The sequence below is a fragment of the Exophiala bonariae genome (genome assembly GCF_035927105.1).
Source record: "Exophiala bonariae strain CCFEE 5792 chromosome Unknown scaffold_44, whole genome shotgun sequence".
Classification (NCBI taxonomy): Eukaryota; Fungi; Ascomycota; class Eurotiomycetes; order Chaetothyriales; family Herpotrichiellaceae; genus Exophiala; species Exophiala bonariae.
Window position 1 is genome coordinate 1 of NW_027042519.1, and position 17,708 is coordinate 17,708.

Here is a 17,708-nt window from a genome sequence, read left to right on the forward strand (position 1 = left end):
TCCACGAAAGCTTCTACTACAGCAAGCACTAAAGCTTCGACTGCCAGCACGAAAGCTTCTACTACGGCTAGCACGAGAGCTTCTACTACAGCAAGCACTAAAGCTTCGACTGCCAGCACGAAAGCTTCTACTACAGCAAGCACCAAAGCTTCGACTGCCAGCACGAAAGCCTCAACTACGGTCAGCACGAAAGCTTCTACTACGGCTAGCACGAGAGCTTCTAGTACAGTAAGTACCAAAGCTTCGACTGCCAGCACGAAAGCCTCTACTACAGCAAGCACGAAAGCCTCAACTTCGGCAAGCACGAAAGTCTCAACTACGATTTCCACGAAAGCTTCTACTACAGCAAGCACTAAAGCTTCGACTGCCAGCACGAAAGCTTCTACTACGGTCAGCACGAAAGCTTCTACTACGGCTAGCACGAAAGCCTCAACTACGGTCAGCACGAAAGCCTCAACTACAGCAAGCACCAAAGCTTCAACTGCCAGCACCAAAGCCTCAACTGCCAGCACGAAAGCCTCAACTACGGTCAGCACGAAAGCCTCAACTACAGCAAGCACCAAAGCTTCAACTGCCAGCACCAAAGCCTCAACTGCCAGCACGAAAGCTTCTAGTAGCCTAGTATCAACTGCAACCTCTAAGGCATCTACTGCTAGTACGCGGGCTTCTACCGCTAGCACAAAGGCTTCTTCAACTATTGGCACAACCAAGGCCTCCACGTCTAATACAGCTTCAACAGCAAGCACTAAAGCCTCCACTAGTACCACCGCCAAGGTCTCAACCTCAAGCTCTAAGGCTTCGACTACCGCCAGCACCGCCAAAGCTTCAACTACAGCTAGTACGAGAGCATCCACAACTAGTAGCGCGCGACCTTCGACAACTGCTAAAGTCTCGACTTCCGCCAGTACTAAGGTGTCGACAACTGCTAGCACTAGCGCTTCAAACACTATTAGTAGTACTGGCAAAGTCTCAACATCGGCGACCAAGGCTTCAACCACCGTTAGTACTGCTAAGACATCGACCTCCGCTACTAAGGGTTCCAGCGCTATCAGTACCAGCAAGGGTTCATCCACGGCTAGCTCTAAGATTTCGACATCTGCGACCAAGGCTTCAACCACTATTAGCACTGGCAAGGCATCAACTTCCGCTACTCAGGCTTCGAGTACTATTAGTACCGGCAAGGTATCTTCTACGGCCAGCTCCAAAGTTTCGACGTCTGTTAGCACTAAGGCTTCAACTTCTACCACTAAAGTATCAAGCACTGTCAGCACTGGCAAGGCTTCATCCACGGTCAGCTCTAAGGTTTCCACTTCTGCTAGCAGCAAAGCATCGAGCACCGTCAGTACTGGCAAGGCATCGAGTACTATCACCAGCAAGGCATCGAGTACTGTCAGCACTGGCAAGGCTTCATCCACGGCCAGCTCCAGGGTTTCCACTTCTGGTAGCAGCAAAGCATCAAGCACCGTTAGCAGCAAGGCATCGAGCACCGTCAGTACTGGCAAGGCATCAAGCACCGTCAGTACTGGCAAGGCATCAAGCACTGTCAGCACGGGCAAAGCATCAAGTACCGTTAGCAGCAAGGCATCGAGCACCGTCAGTACTGGCAAGGCATCGAGCACGATTAGTACTGGTAAGGCGTCAACTACTGCTAGTACCCAAGGTTCCACAACCGGCAAGGCTTCAAGCGCCACTTCTAGCAAGGTTTCCTCCACTGCTTCCAGCACTGGAAAAGCCTCCACAACTCAAAGTACTGGTCGTGCCTCTTCTACCACCCTCAGCACTGGTAAAACCTCGTTCAGTAGTCAAGGTACTAGCAAGGCCCCCAGCAGTATCAGCACCGGTAAAGCGTCAACAACCAGCGCAAGCAAGGCTTCAACCACGTTGAGCTCAGGAAAGACGACTGCCTCAGGACCAACATCCTCTACAAAGGTTTCGACCAGTATCTCCACGAGAAAGTCAACGACAGCCAGCGCTGCGACTACCAAGACATCGACTTCGTTGTCCACAGGTAGATCATCTACTCTTGCAAGCTCCACCAGACAAAGTACTTCGTCACAAAAGACTACAGCCTCCTCATTCGCTCCATCAACTACGGCGAAAACTTCAGTGTCTAGTGCGAGAACATCTCAAACAACACTAAAGTCGTCTACTCGGAGTGGAACAACTGCTCAAGCCTCCTCAACGACCGTGAAGACCACTGCTTCTACCGTCAGCACATCTGGTACCTCTAAGGCATCACCAACGTCAGTCCAGAGCACTCTTTCGACTGGTAAATCTTCTCAGACTACTCAGAAGACAACAACGGTGGGATCGACCTCAAAGGCATCATCGACGACCATTAAAACGAGCACGGCTGTGACTACTTCGAAACCCTCAACCTCCAAGTCAGCAACAGCTACAACGAAGCTTTCAAGCTCTTCAGGTGTAAAATCCTCCAGCAAGACATCAGTTCCAGCGAGCACTTCCTCCAAGGCTTCAAGCACACAGCAGTCAACAGTTTCCACCAAATCAGTAACTTCTGCTCTTACGACTTCTTCTAAGGGTGCAAGCTCTACTACACAGTCCATGGCCTCAAGCTCTGTCAAGTCTTCCACGTCCACCAAGGTTGCCACTACTACTCAAAATGCTTCGACTACTAAATCCGTGACTGCAGGATCTACCTCCAAGACCACGGCAACTATTGCTTCATCCTCAAAGAGCACCCAATCTGTCTCGGTTGGCTCGAAGACAACCAACACGCCTTCGGCTTCCAAAACTTCATCGCGAACACTATCAACTGGCAAATCGTCGTCAAGTGGTCTTTCAACTAAGACAAGTACAGCAAACACTTCCTCAAGAACTGCCACTACGGGTATTTCTACCTCGTCTAAGATTTCCACTAAATCAACGACAAGCCAAGGATTCTCAACTTCGGTCGTCAAGTCTTCAAGCACAGCGAGCAAGCCTACCACAAGTTCTTTGGTTAGTAAAACAACCAGTATTTCTTCGAAATCATCAGGTTCACTCGTCTCGTCCACAAAGACTGGTACAAAGTCTAGCTCCTCTGTTGCACCAACGAGCAAGCAGAGTACTACCGCTTTGTCCTCAACCGTCCCTGTCACTACATCTAAGGTGACAAGCAGTGTCGCAACCTCTAAGCCCACTACCACGGTTTCGATTTTGAAATCATCGAGCATCGTAGTCAGCACTTCGTCTGCACCTCAATCCTCGAAAAGTACCACAAATTCAGTGCAGAGCACCAAATCTGCGACCACTTCCAAAGGTGTGACCACAAGTGTCGGCACTACAGCCAAGTCTTCGCAATCCACGGCAGGTTCGTCGACCAAATCTGCCTCTGTAAGTACTTCTAAGGGCATTACGTCCAGTACAATTACGACTGTCAAGACTTCACTGTCATCTATTCGATCATCATCGACGAAGAGTGCTTCTGCTACCACTTCCAAGGGGGTCACATCCAGTGTCGTTTCTACTGGAAAGTCATCGCAATCTTCTGTGCCCTCGTCGACCAAGTCTGCATCCGCTACCACTTCCAAGGGTGTCACGTCTAGTGTTATTTCTACCGGCAAGTCATCGACTAAGAGTGCTTCTGCGACCACTTCCAAGGGTATCACTTCCAGCGTGGTTACCACAGCTAAGTCCTCATCATCAGTACCCTCATCGACCAAGTCTGCATCGGTGACTACTTCAAAGGGTGTCACTTCCAGCGTGGGCACCACAATTAAGTCTTCGCAATCATCCGTGGTCAGTACAACAAAGTCTGCGTCTGCTACCTCGAAGTCAGCTACAACTTCCTCAATCAAGACCAGCGGCTCTGCAGCATCATCAACCAAGTCATCTGCCTTGTCTACGACAAAGGCTACATCCACGTCCGTGAAGCCTTCGTCGACTACCGCTCTTTCAACAGGGAAGACCACTCTTTCTTCGGCGAGTAAGAGCACTTCCACGGGTTCGAAAGTCTCGACAAGCAAATCTGCCATCTCGTCTAGCAAAGTAACTACCAGCACACGTGGAATTTCATCGACAACACAAACTGGTGTATCTACCAGGGTTTCATCCAGCTCCACCGGCAGAATAAGCACCGGCACGGCACCCACTTCGTCGAGAGCATCATCTGCCACAACTAAGGCCACAACCTCCTCTGCTTTGAAATCATCCTCGCTGGTCACTACCTCTGCAACCAAATCAGTTTCAACTTCGGGCTCGACAAAGGCCTCAAGCAAGACGTCGACTCTAGCTACATCTTCTTCAGCCAAAGCTTCGTCGACGTCGAAAGCTTCATCGACTTCGTCGGGTAAAGCTACCACAACTAGTGCTTCCGTTGCAACGTCGACGAAGGTCATTTCAACCTCAACTGCACCTACCACAACCCAGTCAGCGACCAAAACCTCGTCTGCAGCACCAAGCACTTCTGCGTCGATCAAGAGCTCGTCAATTGCAACTTCGAAGTCGAGCACAAATACTTTGAAGACAACCACAAGTTCAAAGCAGCCTTCTTCTACTATTACTACCACTGGTAAGACATCTACTACAGCACCTGTGTCCAGATCATCAGTTTCCACCAGTGGTTTGTCCAGATCGAGTGCAAGCTCAACCGGCATTAGCACCAAATCTACTGGAATCCCGACTACGTCGAAGTCGTCCGCGACCTCTACCGGTATGACTACCAAGTCAACTAGAGCCTCGACTACTTCTCAATCGACTACTGCTTCCACTGGTGTGACTACTAGATCAACTGGAATCTCCACCGTCTCAAGATCCTCGGTTTCCTCGACTGGACTTACCACTAAATCTACTGGCATTACCACGGCATCAAGGTCGACAGCCTCCTCTTCCCAATCTAAATCCACGGGCTCTGTGACGAGCTCCACGGCTCAACGATCGACAACTTCATCCGGATCCAAGTCGATAGTGTCAACAGGAAGCGTGTCAACAAGCGTAAAGAGCAGTACTTCTCAGCCTTCGAGCAAATCAAGCAGTGTCGTAACTAGCAAGAGTCAGTCTCAGACCGTAACGACATCGCGCAGTTCAGCCACAGCCACACAGAGCACAACGAGATCTGTGCCTAGCTCTGCAAGCCAAACTACACAGAGCAAGACCAGCACCGCGGTTAGTTCCAAGTCTACCGGCCTTACTTCCACTCGATCTTCTACTTCAATCGTAAGCTCAACTCAAAGCAAGACACAAGCAACAGTCACGACTAGAAGCTCCTCTAGCTTGTCCAAGTCGACTGTCTCGGGGTCAAAGACAACTTCCACCAAGCCAGTATCTTCTACTAGTCAGAGCAAATCCGGCTCCGTCTCGGCATCTTCAAAGACTTTGTCCTCAGTCTCAAGCCGGAGCACATCGGCCTCAACTGCTCCAGTTTCGAGTACGACAATCTCTGTTTCCAAAGCCACTTCGTCCGCAACTGCTTCCCGTACAACAAGCTCGGCACCAACAGTTTCTTCAACCAAGACCTCTTCTAAGATCTCCTCCACAGGTACACGTTCACAGTCTACCAATACCGCCTCGGTGTCAAAGACTTCCTCACTTGTCAGTTCGAGCGGAAAATCAACTACTCAGTCGACTATTCCCACAAGCACGAGGCCATCTTCCGCGCGCACCTCTTCAAGCGTCAGCCAATCAAGGTCTTCGTCGGCCAGCACCGTGGTAACAACAAAGCCAGCATCTTCCAAGACTTCCACAACCATTGCTACTCGGTCATCAACGATCTCAACAAGCAGCAAGCCAACTATCTCAAGTACGCGTCCTACGACCACAAAGGCTTCTACAGTCACCTCCTCCACTGCAGTAGTTTCTACCAGCTCTGCTAGATCAACCACTTCGGCTCGAGTCACCTCATCTAGCGTTACCAGCAAGTCGGTAAGCCAAGCAACAACTAGGTCTACGAGCTTATCTCAGAGCTCTCCTGTGTCAACAACTTCTGCCTCAAAGACTTCAAAGGCATCCACTACAGTGTCTACACCCACATCTAGAATGTCATCATCGTCAGGAACAGCTTCACAGTCTAAATCCAGCACACGTGCTTCGACCACAGTCAGCATTTCATCGACATCTCCAGCTTCAACCAAGACAACTGGGCTCTCAACCACTTCGGCATCTACTAAGTCGAGCGCCAGCACAGCTATCTCTTCTAGCTCTCGCGCTCCAAGCTCTGTATCAAGCAGCGCTTCGAAGTCCAGCGCTACTACTGCCGCAACTACCAGCACTCGCTCCGGACAAAGATCATCAACATCAGCTCCGACAAGTACCGTGTCTCGAGCTTCAACTACTTCTCTTCGATCGACTTCAGCCGCTCCAAGTACCACATCAAAGACTCAATCTACCATTATGAGCTCAACAAAAACGGCTACAGGTTCTACATCTCGAACCCCATCGTCATCTCAGGTATCTTCGACAGTCAGTAGTGCCACGTCAACCATCAAGTCAAGCTCATCAACAAAGGTCCCGACTACGTCGGCGGTGACCTCGACTTCGCGTTCTATGTCGCCAGTGTCCTCGGTCACAACCTCTTCTCGAGGAAGAACTTCATCGGGAACAAGCTCTGTTCCTGTTCGATCAACTACCGCTAGCTCACGTTCCCAGACTACCGCATTGACAACATCAAGGACTGTCACCTCATCGGCTCCTGTTCAATCTACCAGCGCCAGCTCACGCACTCAGACTACCGGCCTTACTACCTCCGGCACCGTTACTTCCTCAGCTTCTTCACGGTCATCAACAGCTCCGGCTTCGTCGTCTTCCTCCACAAGGGTTGCTTCAAGCTCATCGGGGGCAAGTACCACTCGGCCCAGCACCAGCGCAACAGCGACAACTAGCCGTGTTGCGACCTCGACCACTGTATCTACCGCATCGAAGGCTAGCTCAACCACAAGCGTCTCTGTTGGTTCTTCCACACGGGTTTCTACCACATCCGCGGGAACAACAACAAGACAGACGACATCGTCTGCACCCAGCGTTTCTACCACAGCCTCTACTCGACCAACCACCAGTACCACTGCAACAACGAGACAAACGACATCCGCCTCTGCCCCAGGCACTTCGACTACAGTGTCTACACGACAGACCACTAGTTCTGGGGCCACGACTAGACAAACAACTTCTGCTCCAGGTACTTCGAGCACGGTCTCAACACAACAGACTACTAGCACTTCGAAGGCTCAAACCACCGCCTCCACAGCTTCTACTGGTATTGCCAGCACCTCCAGGACAACAACTGGGCGGGCTAGCACCACCACGAGCGCAAGTGTTTCCACCGGCAAGACTTCGGCCTCTTCTGTTTCAACTGGCGTCACCAGCTCGTCGAAGACAACCACAGCTCCGGTCACAGCTTCCACTAGTAGTAGTGTTTCCACAGGCCGAAGCTCTGCCTCTTCAGCCTCCACCTCCACTGTGGTCACATCCCGGTCCACAACAGCACAGGCATCTACTACCACTAGCAGCGGCGTGTCAACCGGCAAGACATCTGCTGCTTCTACCTCCAGTGGAGTGGTCACTTCTTCCAAGAGCACGACCGCACAGGCCACAACATCTACCAGCAGTGGCGTCTCGACCGGCAGAACCTCTGCCACATCGACTTCCACTGGCGGAGCTAGCACTTCCAAGACAGCAACAAGTGGCGTGAGCAGTAGTACTAGCTCTGCGTTTTCTACGGGTCGGACCACAACCTCCGCTGCGTCGACAACTATCAAGACTTCCAGCATTGCTTCTACAGGTACTGTTAGTACAAGCAAGACCACAATTCAAAGTTCTTCCACGGCCACTGTAAGCACTGCCAAGACCACCTCCTCAGGTATTGTCAGCACAGCCAGCACTGCAAAGACGACGGCCCCAACCACCTCTTCTGGTATTGTCAGCACTGCCAGCACTGCAAAGACGACGGCACCTACAACTTCTTCAGGTATTGTCAGCACAGTAAAGACTACCTCCTCAGGAATTGTCAGCACTGGAAAGACAACTGCCCAAACCACTTCCACAGGTGCGCTCAGCACGGGCAAGACCCAATCCAGGACGGCACCCGTCACGACCAAGACATTGTCCTTCACCACACCAGTACCTGTCAAGTCTACTACGAAGTGGTCCACCAAGACGAAGCCAACCCAGCCTCCAAAAACTACTCAACCTCCCAAGACCACTAAGAGTCAAGGCAAGCCCACTGCCACGCCCACCCCAGCTCCATCAACGACCACCAAGGAGTACCCCGGTTGGCTTGGATGGAATAACCGCCCAAAGCCAACAGGGGAGTCGTCTACTGCCACTCAAGAGAATTATCCTGGATGGCTGGCATGGAATAATCGCCCCAAGCCTACAGGACAGAGCAACCACGATGACCAAGGTCATTGGTGGCAGCCACCACATCACAACAGCAACGGCAACAACGGCAATGACAATAATGACGACAACGATAAGCATGATATCTTCTCGTTCTGGCAAGGTGGATGGAAGAATGGAAAGGGAGATTCCGACAACAGTGAAGGAACCAATGGGGACAAACCAAGCGGTTTCTGGTGGAAGCCCAAAGACAAGGATGGCAATGACAAGCCCAGACCTTCGTGGTGGAATCAATGGAAGGAGGCTTCGGAAGAGAAGAGTGACGATGGCAAGCCCAACAGGCCATCTTGGTGGAATCAGTGGAAGGATGCTTCCGATAATGCCAAGGACCGCAAGGACAATGGTGACAATTGGGCTGAGTGGAAAGGTGATGATCAGCCGCAAGGCCGGAAGGGGCGTTACATGATGAGAAGATAGGCGTTCACTGAACGTCGCCCTCAGCGTCGCTCTTAATTGTTTCCATCTCATGCTTATTTCTACAGGAGGAAGCCGCAAGGCATTTTGGAAAAGTTTCAGTAAGGCTCTTCAGTTGAGCAGGGATTCATATTGTGACTACCCTTGAGGGAAAGTCTTTTTGTTCTTATCACTTCGAGACTTTCCTTCACGACTAGTTTAGCTACATCATTAATGTTTATATTGTGACTACCAAAAAAATATCTTGTGAACTCTACAGTTTGTTCCTTCGCTCTTCTCATTGCTCCTTTGAATGATGGAAACCAACAGCTGTGATAATTCTTCCATCGGCCTCTCCAGGTCAACTTGAGCGGGGCAAGGATCAAGAGTACATTGTCGAACGTGGATCAACGTGGATTGTCGACATTTTTGCATTTCAGTGGAGCTTTCCCTATAAATCAAGATTACCTGTGCTGCGAACCACTCCCATTCAGAGCCTAACAAGTGATGATGACCGTACATAGCTAATGTCCAGATCCTGCTTGGTGGCGCACAATGTTAAGTGAATCTAACACCGCCCGTCGCTTGCAAGTCACTATCATCATACTCATCCCGACGCTTATAACCCAAGCCTCCAATACCATTGGCACCATCCTGACGACCAAGAGGTGTCATATCCAACCACAACAGCGTGCCGATCTGTGCTTCCCCACCTCTCGCATAAGTACTATACGTGTGATAGATCTTACCTTCTTCACCAATGCCTAAGCCACCCTTGACAAACACCGAAGTGCCCGGCTGCTCGCCCCGGGTGAAATGCAGCATCTTCCTGTCCTTCAACTCATCCTCGCTGAGGAAATTGTACTGGACGGGCTTGACCTCGGGATCCGTGCTGACGTTGAAGTCGAAGTTGAAGTCTGTGCCGTAGGAACTCACCCAGGGGAACGTGAAGCCGAGGCGTTTCTTGTAGGCTTCGATTTTGTCGATCGGGGCGCGCGACACAGCTGCGAACGACGTGTTGTGTGATTTCAAATGCTCCAGTGGTGGGATGTGGTCCCCCATCAGCGTGCAGGAGGGACAGCCGGCGTCGCGGTCGGGCTCGAACATGAAGTGGTAGATGATGAGTTGGGGGCGGCCGTCGAAGAGATCTTCTAGTGATACCTCCTTCGTGGTGCCGGAGGGGTCCACGCTCTGGAACCTGTAGGGTTTGGTGATCTCAATTGCCGGGAGTGCTTGGCGGAGTTTGGTCAACTCGTCGCGCTGGCGTGTGTGCGCCTTCTCCTTCTCGAGGAGCGAGAGACGGAGTTTGAGGTATTCGGACGATTCGACGACCTGTTTCATGATTGGGGGTGTTAGAAGGTTGGGGTTTTTGCCGTTGTTGATATCGAGACGCGTGGTTACCTTGATTGCCATGACGGAAGTCTTTTTGAGACTCTAGAAACTCTATTATCGACTTCGAGGAGTGGAGGAAAGTGCTCGCGTTGATTCTGGTGCTTGCACAGAAAATCTCAAAGAACTTCGAGGCATATATATATATCTACATGGAGTAAGGAACCTACCTCTCTCCCGCCCTCGAGTACCACGATATGCTCACATTCAAGGCTTTCGTATTCCCCATTAGGGAGTGTGAATACGAGGACGAATTCATCCGCGCCCGATGGGCTGCCGACTGCGACTCTTCCACCTCCAGGCTTGTAGTAACAGCAAGGGTTGTAGAAGCTGAAGATTGGTGGTGAGTGAGATCTTCTGTCAGGATCCTGAGGGGTAAAGCAGCCACCTTCGTGTTATTGCACAAAATCAAATCCTCACTCCGCGGCGGGCCAGGCACCTTCACCTCAGCCATTGGGTGAGGTGTGAACGCGGAGTCATGTGAGTTGGCGTTTGGCCAAACTTTTGTTCTGCCTGATCGCGCCTGGAAACCCCCTGTCCTCTACCCGGAGCGTGCCTGGATTTCCAGGCATCAACGTGGCCAACATGACGAATCTGGGCGTGCTTAAGGTTCCGTGGAAGTCAAGGCTGATTAAGCAATACATTTGAGCGTCGGGAGGAATACTCAACATTCATTTTTACTGCAGGACGACGATCGTGCAATTCGTGATGGATTGTTGCATTGTTTGTGCACCAGAGGGCAGAGGGCAGAAGAGGTCAAAGCCTTTAGGTACCTAGGTAGGTACGGTCCCTAACTTAGGCACCTAAGGTAGGTCTGTGTACTCGGTACTAGGCAGTCTGAGCCCCGAGGCTGTTCTTCGGAGACGGGTTAATCCGAAAACATTGTGTTCAAATTGTCGGCTTCTGGCATTGCCGGGCGCATGGCTTCACAACCTTACCCTAGTTGACTGGGTATCCATGATTATTTATTTCTCCAGGGAATGTCCCTCGCAGATCCTTTGTGTCAAGAATTGGAACGCCTGGACACCAAGAGGTTTAAAACCCGTCAAGTTGGGTGAAGGGGTATGTGAGTGGTTAAATGGCTGATACACGCCGAGTGTATCATCATGTTTCAAGGACACTCAGTGGTCGCTTGGCAGTTGGCTGGCCAGGACCGTCGCTTAACCAGCAACCAGCAATCTAACCACAGCGTGCGAAGGGTCGTCGGCCGCTCAAACCGTTCCCCCCTCTCCAAAGGACGAGCGAGATCTGGGAGCGATGTTTTGTTTCCGACAATAATGAACACGGTTGATTTTCTACCGGATTTTCGAAAAAAGGTTCGTCTCTTGTTCTAAGTTTTGTATTTATGACTGTCTACCTTTCAAGTTTCGAACACCTATACCTGGTGTATATAGAAACATGAAAAGGGGGGAACACAACCTAGCAATCGTGGACGTAGGCGATCCCGCACACCCGCCTCCCAAAATGACGGTAAACGGCCAGCCAGCCATTGGACTGGCGTTCATTTCCTGAACCTCATAAACTCCTTCCTCCACATTTGCCCTGTTGGCCGGGTCCTCTGGGCCCCATCTTCTTTTTCTCCTCGGTCGTTCCAGGTCAGGGGGTTTTGTGGTTTGGTTGTCGAGTAAATGCGCGCAAAAATGAATGGTGAAAAAACTATTGTCTGGTTATACATCTCTATAGGTGAAGTCGGTGGGAATTGAAAAGGGGGGTAGTATTGTGTTGCAGACGATGCTGAGCGTGATTTTGAGACATGGGTCTTTTGGTGATGGATTTTTAGGTCGTAACGTGCCTACCCAAGTGGCAAAACAACTGAATAAAGTCGTATGGGTATTTGCGGGTTCCAATTGATCATGCAATCATGTCTCGAGCAACGAATCGCCCTCTTCCACGGCCAAATCGTCCACGGCCAAATCTGCCACCTCCTCGTCCTCCGTTGGCTGCCGTGGTGGTAGCAGCTCCTGCAGCGGCGGTGGTGGTAGCAGCTCCACCTGCTGCAGCAGTCGTAGTGGCGGCACCTCCAGCATTTCCGCCATTGTTGCCGCCGTTGCCTCCGTTGTTGCCACCGTTGTTTCCGTTGCCTTGGCCATTTCCGTTACCAGTAGCGGCACTCGTGGCAGCGGCAGCAGCTGATGTGGTTGCAGCAGCTCCTCCGTTTCCACCGTTGTTGCCTTGATTGCCGCCGGTATTGCCTCCGTTGTTACCTCCGTTGTTTCCGCCAGTATTGCCGCCGTTGTTACCTCCAGTATTGCCTCCGTTGTTTCCGCCAGCATTGCCTCCAGCGTTGCCTCCAGCGTTGCCTCCAGCGTTGCCATTTCCACCAACGGTGAACTTGTTGCAATCATCTTGAGCTCCACGTTGTGCAACCTGGGAACTATTAGTATAATCCATTTTATTGTTCGAAGTTGTACTTACAGGCATGAGAACGGGTTGATGGTTGGAAGCCGAGTTCATAGTGCAGATACGATAAGTTCCTGCGGGGAGACCACCCTTGACCGTGGCTTGAAGGAGACCGGCTCCGTTACCATCGTCATTGATACCCTTGAAGAATGCGAACTTCTTTGGATCCGGGCCTTGTGTTGGGTTGATGTTGTTGTTGAGATCTTGAACAGTAACGTGGCAATGGCCAACAATGTTTCCACCCTGGAGTTCCTGGGGTGCCGCATAGTAGGTGTTGATGGGATCGGTGAAGGATCCAGCAACCAGGTTCGTGATCTGGACCTGGACGTTAAAGTCTTGGTTGGCAGCGATATTATCGTTGTGCTTGGGAAAGACGACAATTGAGGAGACCATGTTGTTGTTGGACGGGATATCACCCATAACGATACCGTTGCACGAACCTTGGGTAACTTGCTTGCCGTTCGTGATGGTCTTGCCGGTACAGAAATTGATGAAGTTGAATGGATCAGTCTTGGAGTTGGACTGGCCAGCAGCAATATCGGGTGTGCCTTGCGAGTTTGATGCTGCTTGGACATTGGCTTGAAGCAGTGTCAGACCGTTGGCATTTCCGCCGCCATTGTTTCCATTATTGCCGTTGTTATTGTTGTTGCCCCCGTTATTGTTGTTGTTGTTTCCACCTTGGGCGTTGACGTTGTTGTTGTTGTTATTGTTGTTATTCCCGCCGTTGTTGTTCTGTGCAAAGCCTTGCGAAACCAGGCCTAAGGCAGTCACTGCAGCTGCGAGGTATTGAGTCGACTTCATCTTGTCCTCGGGTGCTTTGGAATTTTCCTAAGTGTAAAAAGTCTTGATTGGATTTGGGAGTGCGGGATCAAAAATAGAACAGAGTCGAACGAAAGACTTCGCGGTCAACGCGGTCGAGAATTGAATAAGGAATGTGAGAAGAAAACTGTGAGGAATACACACACAATGGAAAGGAATGTTAGAGGCACTGCCACGATGAAGAATGGAAAGGTAAACCGGAACCCATCATGGACAGGTAGACACTCTTATGTGAATGACTTGGCAGGGAAGTGAATCCAGGTTAGGCACAGTGTTTATGGTCCATGGTGATTTCCTTGAGGCTGGAAACGTTTCCAAGTCCTCAGGATGACACAAAGATGCCTCCTGGTGCATCAGATTTCAGAGGAGCTAGAGCAAGGTTGCTTGGTTACAGGTCGGTTGCAGTGTGTGAGCCTCTGTCAAAACAAGCATTGCCAATGTTTTGGATGCAGAGATGGTGTACCTAGAATCGAGACAATCATGGGTTGGGAGCGGCGAAGATGAAGCTGAGATGGTTTCGAGTTGTGTCGGAGATGAACCTGCCAGTGGCCTCCTGAAACAGGCGGTTGGAGGCTGAGATGCGCGATGTCTTGGTAAGGTTGTGGTGTCTAACTATTTAGAGATTAGCCTATTCACTACGCTGGTAATCCCGCCTTTTAGATGCCCTTAGCGCGGCACTAGTGCCTCCCTTTGTCTTCCTCCTAACAACGTCATATTCCACTATACTTTGACTCCTTTAGGCCGCCTCAAACACCTAGATTCTCAATGCCCATGCCATCCCCCTTTCACTCCAGATTCAACCTTCCCTCCTGCAATTCCTCGCTCCCTTCGGTCATCAACCTCCCCTACCAAGCTAGTCCTGAAGAGTTCTTGTCTACCCTGTATGTATGCAAGATCTCCAACGCTTGGACTCACACCATTCCTTAGCCGAGTCTCTGGAAATAGACCTCACCCCCACCTTCGCATGTGTCATAGGCCGAAGTTCGTCCCTGTCCCCTTCCAAACAACGACTTCTCCATGCTTTCACCCTGCACAATCTGCCTTGGCTACACCAAGCTTTCAGTCAAGCTTTGGGGCCGTCGATGATCGATCGGGTTCTTGCTGGACTCAACATGAAGCAAATTGCAAACCAGGAGGCGTTCTCCCTCTGCCATCGGTTCCCCGTTTAGGTCAGCCTTGAGTTCTTGGTACGTTTGGCTAGGACGATCAGCTTTAACCGAGCCCTTATTGGATGCGCCTGGTATCCGACTCTTCATTCTGGCAAAAGTACGGAGCAGAGCAGAGACGCATAAGTTACTATGGGTGACTAGTTTTGTTCACTTTCAATAAACCCGGCATAAAGGAGGTATGTTCTCGTATCTGACAACTGTTGAATGTACGGCGCATTTTGACGGAACGGGAGTAACCCGATTCATCATCACCAAGGAAGTCATTGCCACGCATGTTGAGACCTGTCACAGAAGTTCTAGATCCACATGGCCCAACGCCTACCGACACGGTGAGGAGAGCCAGAACCAGGCTCACGAATCCTCTAGGTTTCTCAGTGCCCCGTGCGAATGCTTGGTTACGCCTCGTCCCCAACGCTACATGTCGCAACCATACGATCGACGAGCGCATGACCATCTAGGGTTCTACAGCCGGGTGCCGACTATCCGAGAGAGAAACGGCGTGCTCAATGCTGTTAAGATTGGGGCATCCCATCGGTATCAAACCTATCCGAGATCAAGCTTTGGAATAAACGGCGCCTTAATCTACGCAACCAGGCTCGTTGCTCATCATACGAAGTAGATGAACCAAGCGCCGTTGCGAAAGTGCCTTTCTGGTCGGTTGTCTAATCAAACCCACGTTTTCGTATCCTTTTACTTGTGAAAACCAATCATGCTCCCAATAGCTGACCACTAGAAAACACTGTACCCCTTCCGGAAAGGATGATATTGACAATGCTTGTTTTACCCTGCGAGTCCGTCTTGACGTCCACCTCAACGGCGATAGTGCACGCACGGCCCATTTCAATACCTTGCTGAATTCCAAAAACCATCCTCTCAGTCTTCTCCTCGATCTTCAGATCTTTAGTTTTTGCCTCGACCTTCTCCACGACTTTTTCTACTGGCTCTGAGTCTGGGTCTGCACTAGCCGAATCATCACTGACTGGTTCGCTTTTCTTGGGTTCTGCGGAAGAGCGTGGGTTCAGTGCCAAATAACACGACAGCGCAGAACATGCGCTCCCAGTACCCGGATCCTCAATGCCGTGCGATATCATGCGGGCCTGAATGTTGTGGATCGTGGGCTCGCCGTCCTGCTCCGCAAGCCCTACGACCTTGTAGAACAAACAGCCCACGAAGCTTGGTGACCACTCTCGATCAAGTTCGGCCTCCGGCGCTTGACCCGGCTGCAGGGCGGCGAGGACTTCAGGTGCATCGGTCAAGTCTACGAGCGCAAAACTCATTCCCTTCACGATCGAGACAATGGGCCAAGATCTTCCCTTGACTTTCTCGATGGTCGGCACGATCTGGACGTGCGGTTGGACAGTGATGACCTTTTCGAGCGAGACCTGGTTGGAGTGGACATGGAACTGGAACGGGACGGCGCATGCCGCGACCTGCCTGTAAATGTTGTAGAAGATCGGGATGCGGCCGGCTTTGGTCTGGAGAACAGCGGTCTGCTGGCCTGTTTCTCGGTCTTCGGGTCCTCGGTATGCCATTTTCTCGAGATACGTAAATATCTAAGCCTACATTAACAATGTTTGTTCCTGGAATGAACTCAAGGTGCATGATCGCGATGGTCTTCTTACATAATGTGCTGTTCCAATGATCTGGAGATTAGCCTCGTCATTAGCGATCGCCCTCACTCACGCACGTAAACATAGACCGACTAAGCCTATCCACTCACCGGGTGTCCAGCAAAAGGCACCTCCTCGCCAGTCTCGGTGAAGATCTCACACAATCTCGGACGACCTGGACCCGGTGCATCGTGGAGGAAAACTGTTTCCGAGTATCCAAATTCTCTTGCGATGAGAGATTTGCGCTTCTGGGACAGTGCGTTGCCGCGCACCGAAACGATTGCCAGGCGATTGCCCTGGAACTTTTCCGCCGAGAAGACCTGATGAGTTGTCTTCTTGTCAGTGGATTATTCGAAGTTATGTATGTAGTGACTGTATTATGGGAATCAATGGCCTGAGTTGGCGGTCTCACGGCGTGGCCGCCTCCTCTCAGTGCCCCGGGATCGAAGGGTGGCGCGTGGTCGAATTCACGGATCCATCTGGCAATCAGACCACATCCATATAGAAGCGATGAGATCTCAAGCTGTTCCCTCGTCGCCAAGTGGCATAGTCCGTAGAGAGCATAGAACGCATACTTACCGACATGGTGACGAAAGTATGAGGTCCGCTAGCCATCTTATCAAGGATGTGCAGGAGTACCCCGCTATTGACAATGAGTATTGCAGCTAGTTCCAACAAAGGTTCATGAAGCTAGAGAGGCCAATTCTGCTTGTATCGTCGTCGTTCTTGTCCAACGTGCGCTGATGTTTAACGGGTTGGTATGTCGTGTTGAAGTCGAAGCATGTTGCCATCAGCCGACTGCTTTCAGCTCCGCAAATGATATTTATATTCCCCGCCAAGGCGTCCACCCAAGGTGTACCATGTACCTAAGTACTGATTAACTATTCTCACCTTGCCGTTCAGCCATACCTACTAGATACTTTCTTAATCTCATGATCAATTCAAATACACCGTATGCTTAGGAACAAATCAAAATATGTTTCATGATTCGAGAAGTGTTCAATTGTTATAGTAGAACTCCTCGTCCATACATATGCCGTGTACACCGTCAAGGGATTCGACATCGCCGACTACAACATGCTGATCAGGCTCTTAGATAGTGTTCATAGCGATGCATGCAAAGGTGGAGGAAGGTGAAACTGCTTCGTAGCAGCACATTTGGACGACCATGTCGTCTTGGACGATTTCAAGTGTGATCATGGTAGTCTTCGACTTTTCTATCCCTAGTATCATACATTGAGTTGGAGGGTACTGATTATACTGAAGACAATCCCAAAGCAAGTAATGTACACTCTTGTCCCTACCACTGATATAAAACTATTGCGGAATGTTTCCTGATAGCAGTTTATCTTCCAACAAGATTAGTCGCCGTTTTAAATCCCCCGAGTGCCGCGTCGCTATGAAGTAACATGAGTAGAATTACGAGTTGACTTGCTATCCAGACCCGGATGCTTTCTTTGGCTCTTCGTCATCCTTTGATGTTGGTTTTTCTTCTTTCTTATCCTTGGCTTCAGGTTCAAGATTGTCGTGCTGATGAGTAAGTTTGTGCCATGCAGACTTCAAGAACCCTTCATTCTTGTGATCTTCTGATTTGTTG

The 17,708-nt window shown here is 50.6% G+C and overlaps 7 protein-coding genes across 7 annotated transcripts; 1 reads left to right on the plus strand and 6 right to left on the minus strand.

Annotated features, from left to right (window-relative positions):
• Nucleotides 1-2,618: 2,618 nt before the first annotated feature.
• LTR84_010477 (uncharacterized protein) lies at nt 2,619-3,176 on the minus strand (the record flags this gene model as incomplete). Its single annotated transcript, XM_064854013.1, has 1 exon — nt 2,619-3,176. One exon carries the CDS (start codon nt 3,174-3,176, stop codon nt 2,619-2,621), a length of 558 nt encoding a protein of 185 aa, XP_064700356.1.
• Nucleotides 3,177-3,200: 24 nt separating this feature from the next.
• LTR84_010478 (uncharacterized protein) lies at nt 3,201-4,598 on the minus strand (the record flags this gene model as incomplete). The annotated part of the gene is made up of 1 exon (XM_064854014.1): nt 3,201-4,598. The coding sequence occupies one exon, from the start codon at nt 4,596-4,598 to the stop codon at nt 3,201-3,203; it is 1,398 nt and encodes a 465-aa protein (XP_064700357.1).
• Nucleotides 4,599-5,276: 678 nt separating this feature from the next.
• On the minus strand, nt 5,277-5,690 carry LTR84_010479 (uncharacterized protein; the record flags this gene model as incomplete). The annotated part of the gene is made up of 2 exons (XM_064854015.1): nt 5,277-5,525; nt 5,577-5,690. 2 exons carry the CDS (start codon nt 5,688-5,690, stop codon nt 5,277-5,279), a joined length of 363 nt encoding a protein of 120 aa, XP_064700358.1.
• A 286-nt stretch (nt 5,691-5,976) lies between these two features.
• On the plus strand, nt 5,977-8,748 carry LTR84_010480 (uncharacterized protein; the record flags this gene model as incomplete). The annotated part of the gene is made up of 1 exon (XM_064854016.1): nt 5,977-8,748. The coding sequence occupies one exon, from the start codon at nt 5,977-5,979 to the stop codon at nt 8,746-8,748; it is 2,772 nt and encodes a 923-aa protein (XP_064700359.1).
• A 534-nt stretch (nt 8,749-9,282) lies between these two features.
• Nucleotides 9,283-10,137, minus strand: LTR84_010481 (uncharacterized protein; the record flags this gene model as incomplete). The annotated part of the gene is made up of 1 exon (XM_064854017.1): nt 9,283-10,137. The coding sequence occupies one exon, from the start codon at nt 10,135-10,137 to the stop codon at nt 9,283-9,285; it is 855 nt and encodes a 284-aa protein (XP_064700360.1).
• Nucleotides 10,138-11,964: 1,827 nt separating this feature from the next.
• LTR84_010482 (uncharacterized protein) lies at nt 11,965-13,314 on the minus strand (the record flags this gene model as incomplete). Its single annotated transcript, XM_064854018.1, has 2 exons — nt 11,965-12,480; nt 12,529-13,314. The coding sequence occupies 2 exons, from the start codon at nt 13,312-13,314 to the stop codon at nt 11,965-11,967; spliced, it is 1,302 nt and encodes a 433-aa protein (XP_064700361.1).
• Nucleotides 13,315-15,208: 1,894 nt separating this feature from the next.
• LTR84_010483 (uncharacterized protein) lies at nt 15,209-16,696 on the minus strand (the record flags this gene model as incomplete). Its single annotated transcript, XM_064854019.1, has 4 exons — nt 15,209-16,054; nt 16,124-16,144; nt 16,222-16,431; nt 16,691-16,696. 4 exons carry the CDS (start codon nt 16,694-16,696, stop codon nt 15,209-15,211), a joined length of 1,083 nt encoding a protein of 360 aa, XP_064700362.1.
• Between the last annotated feature and the right edge of the window lie 1,012 nt (nt 16,697-17,708).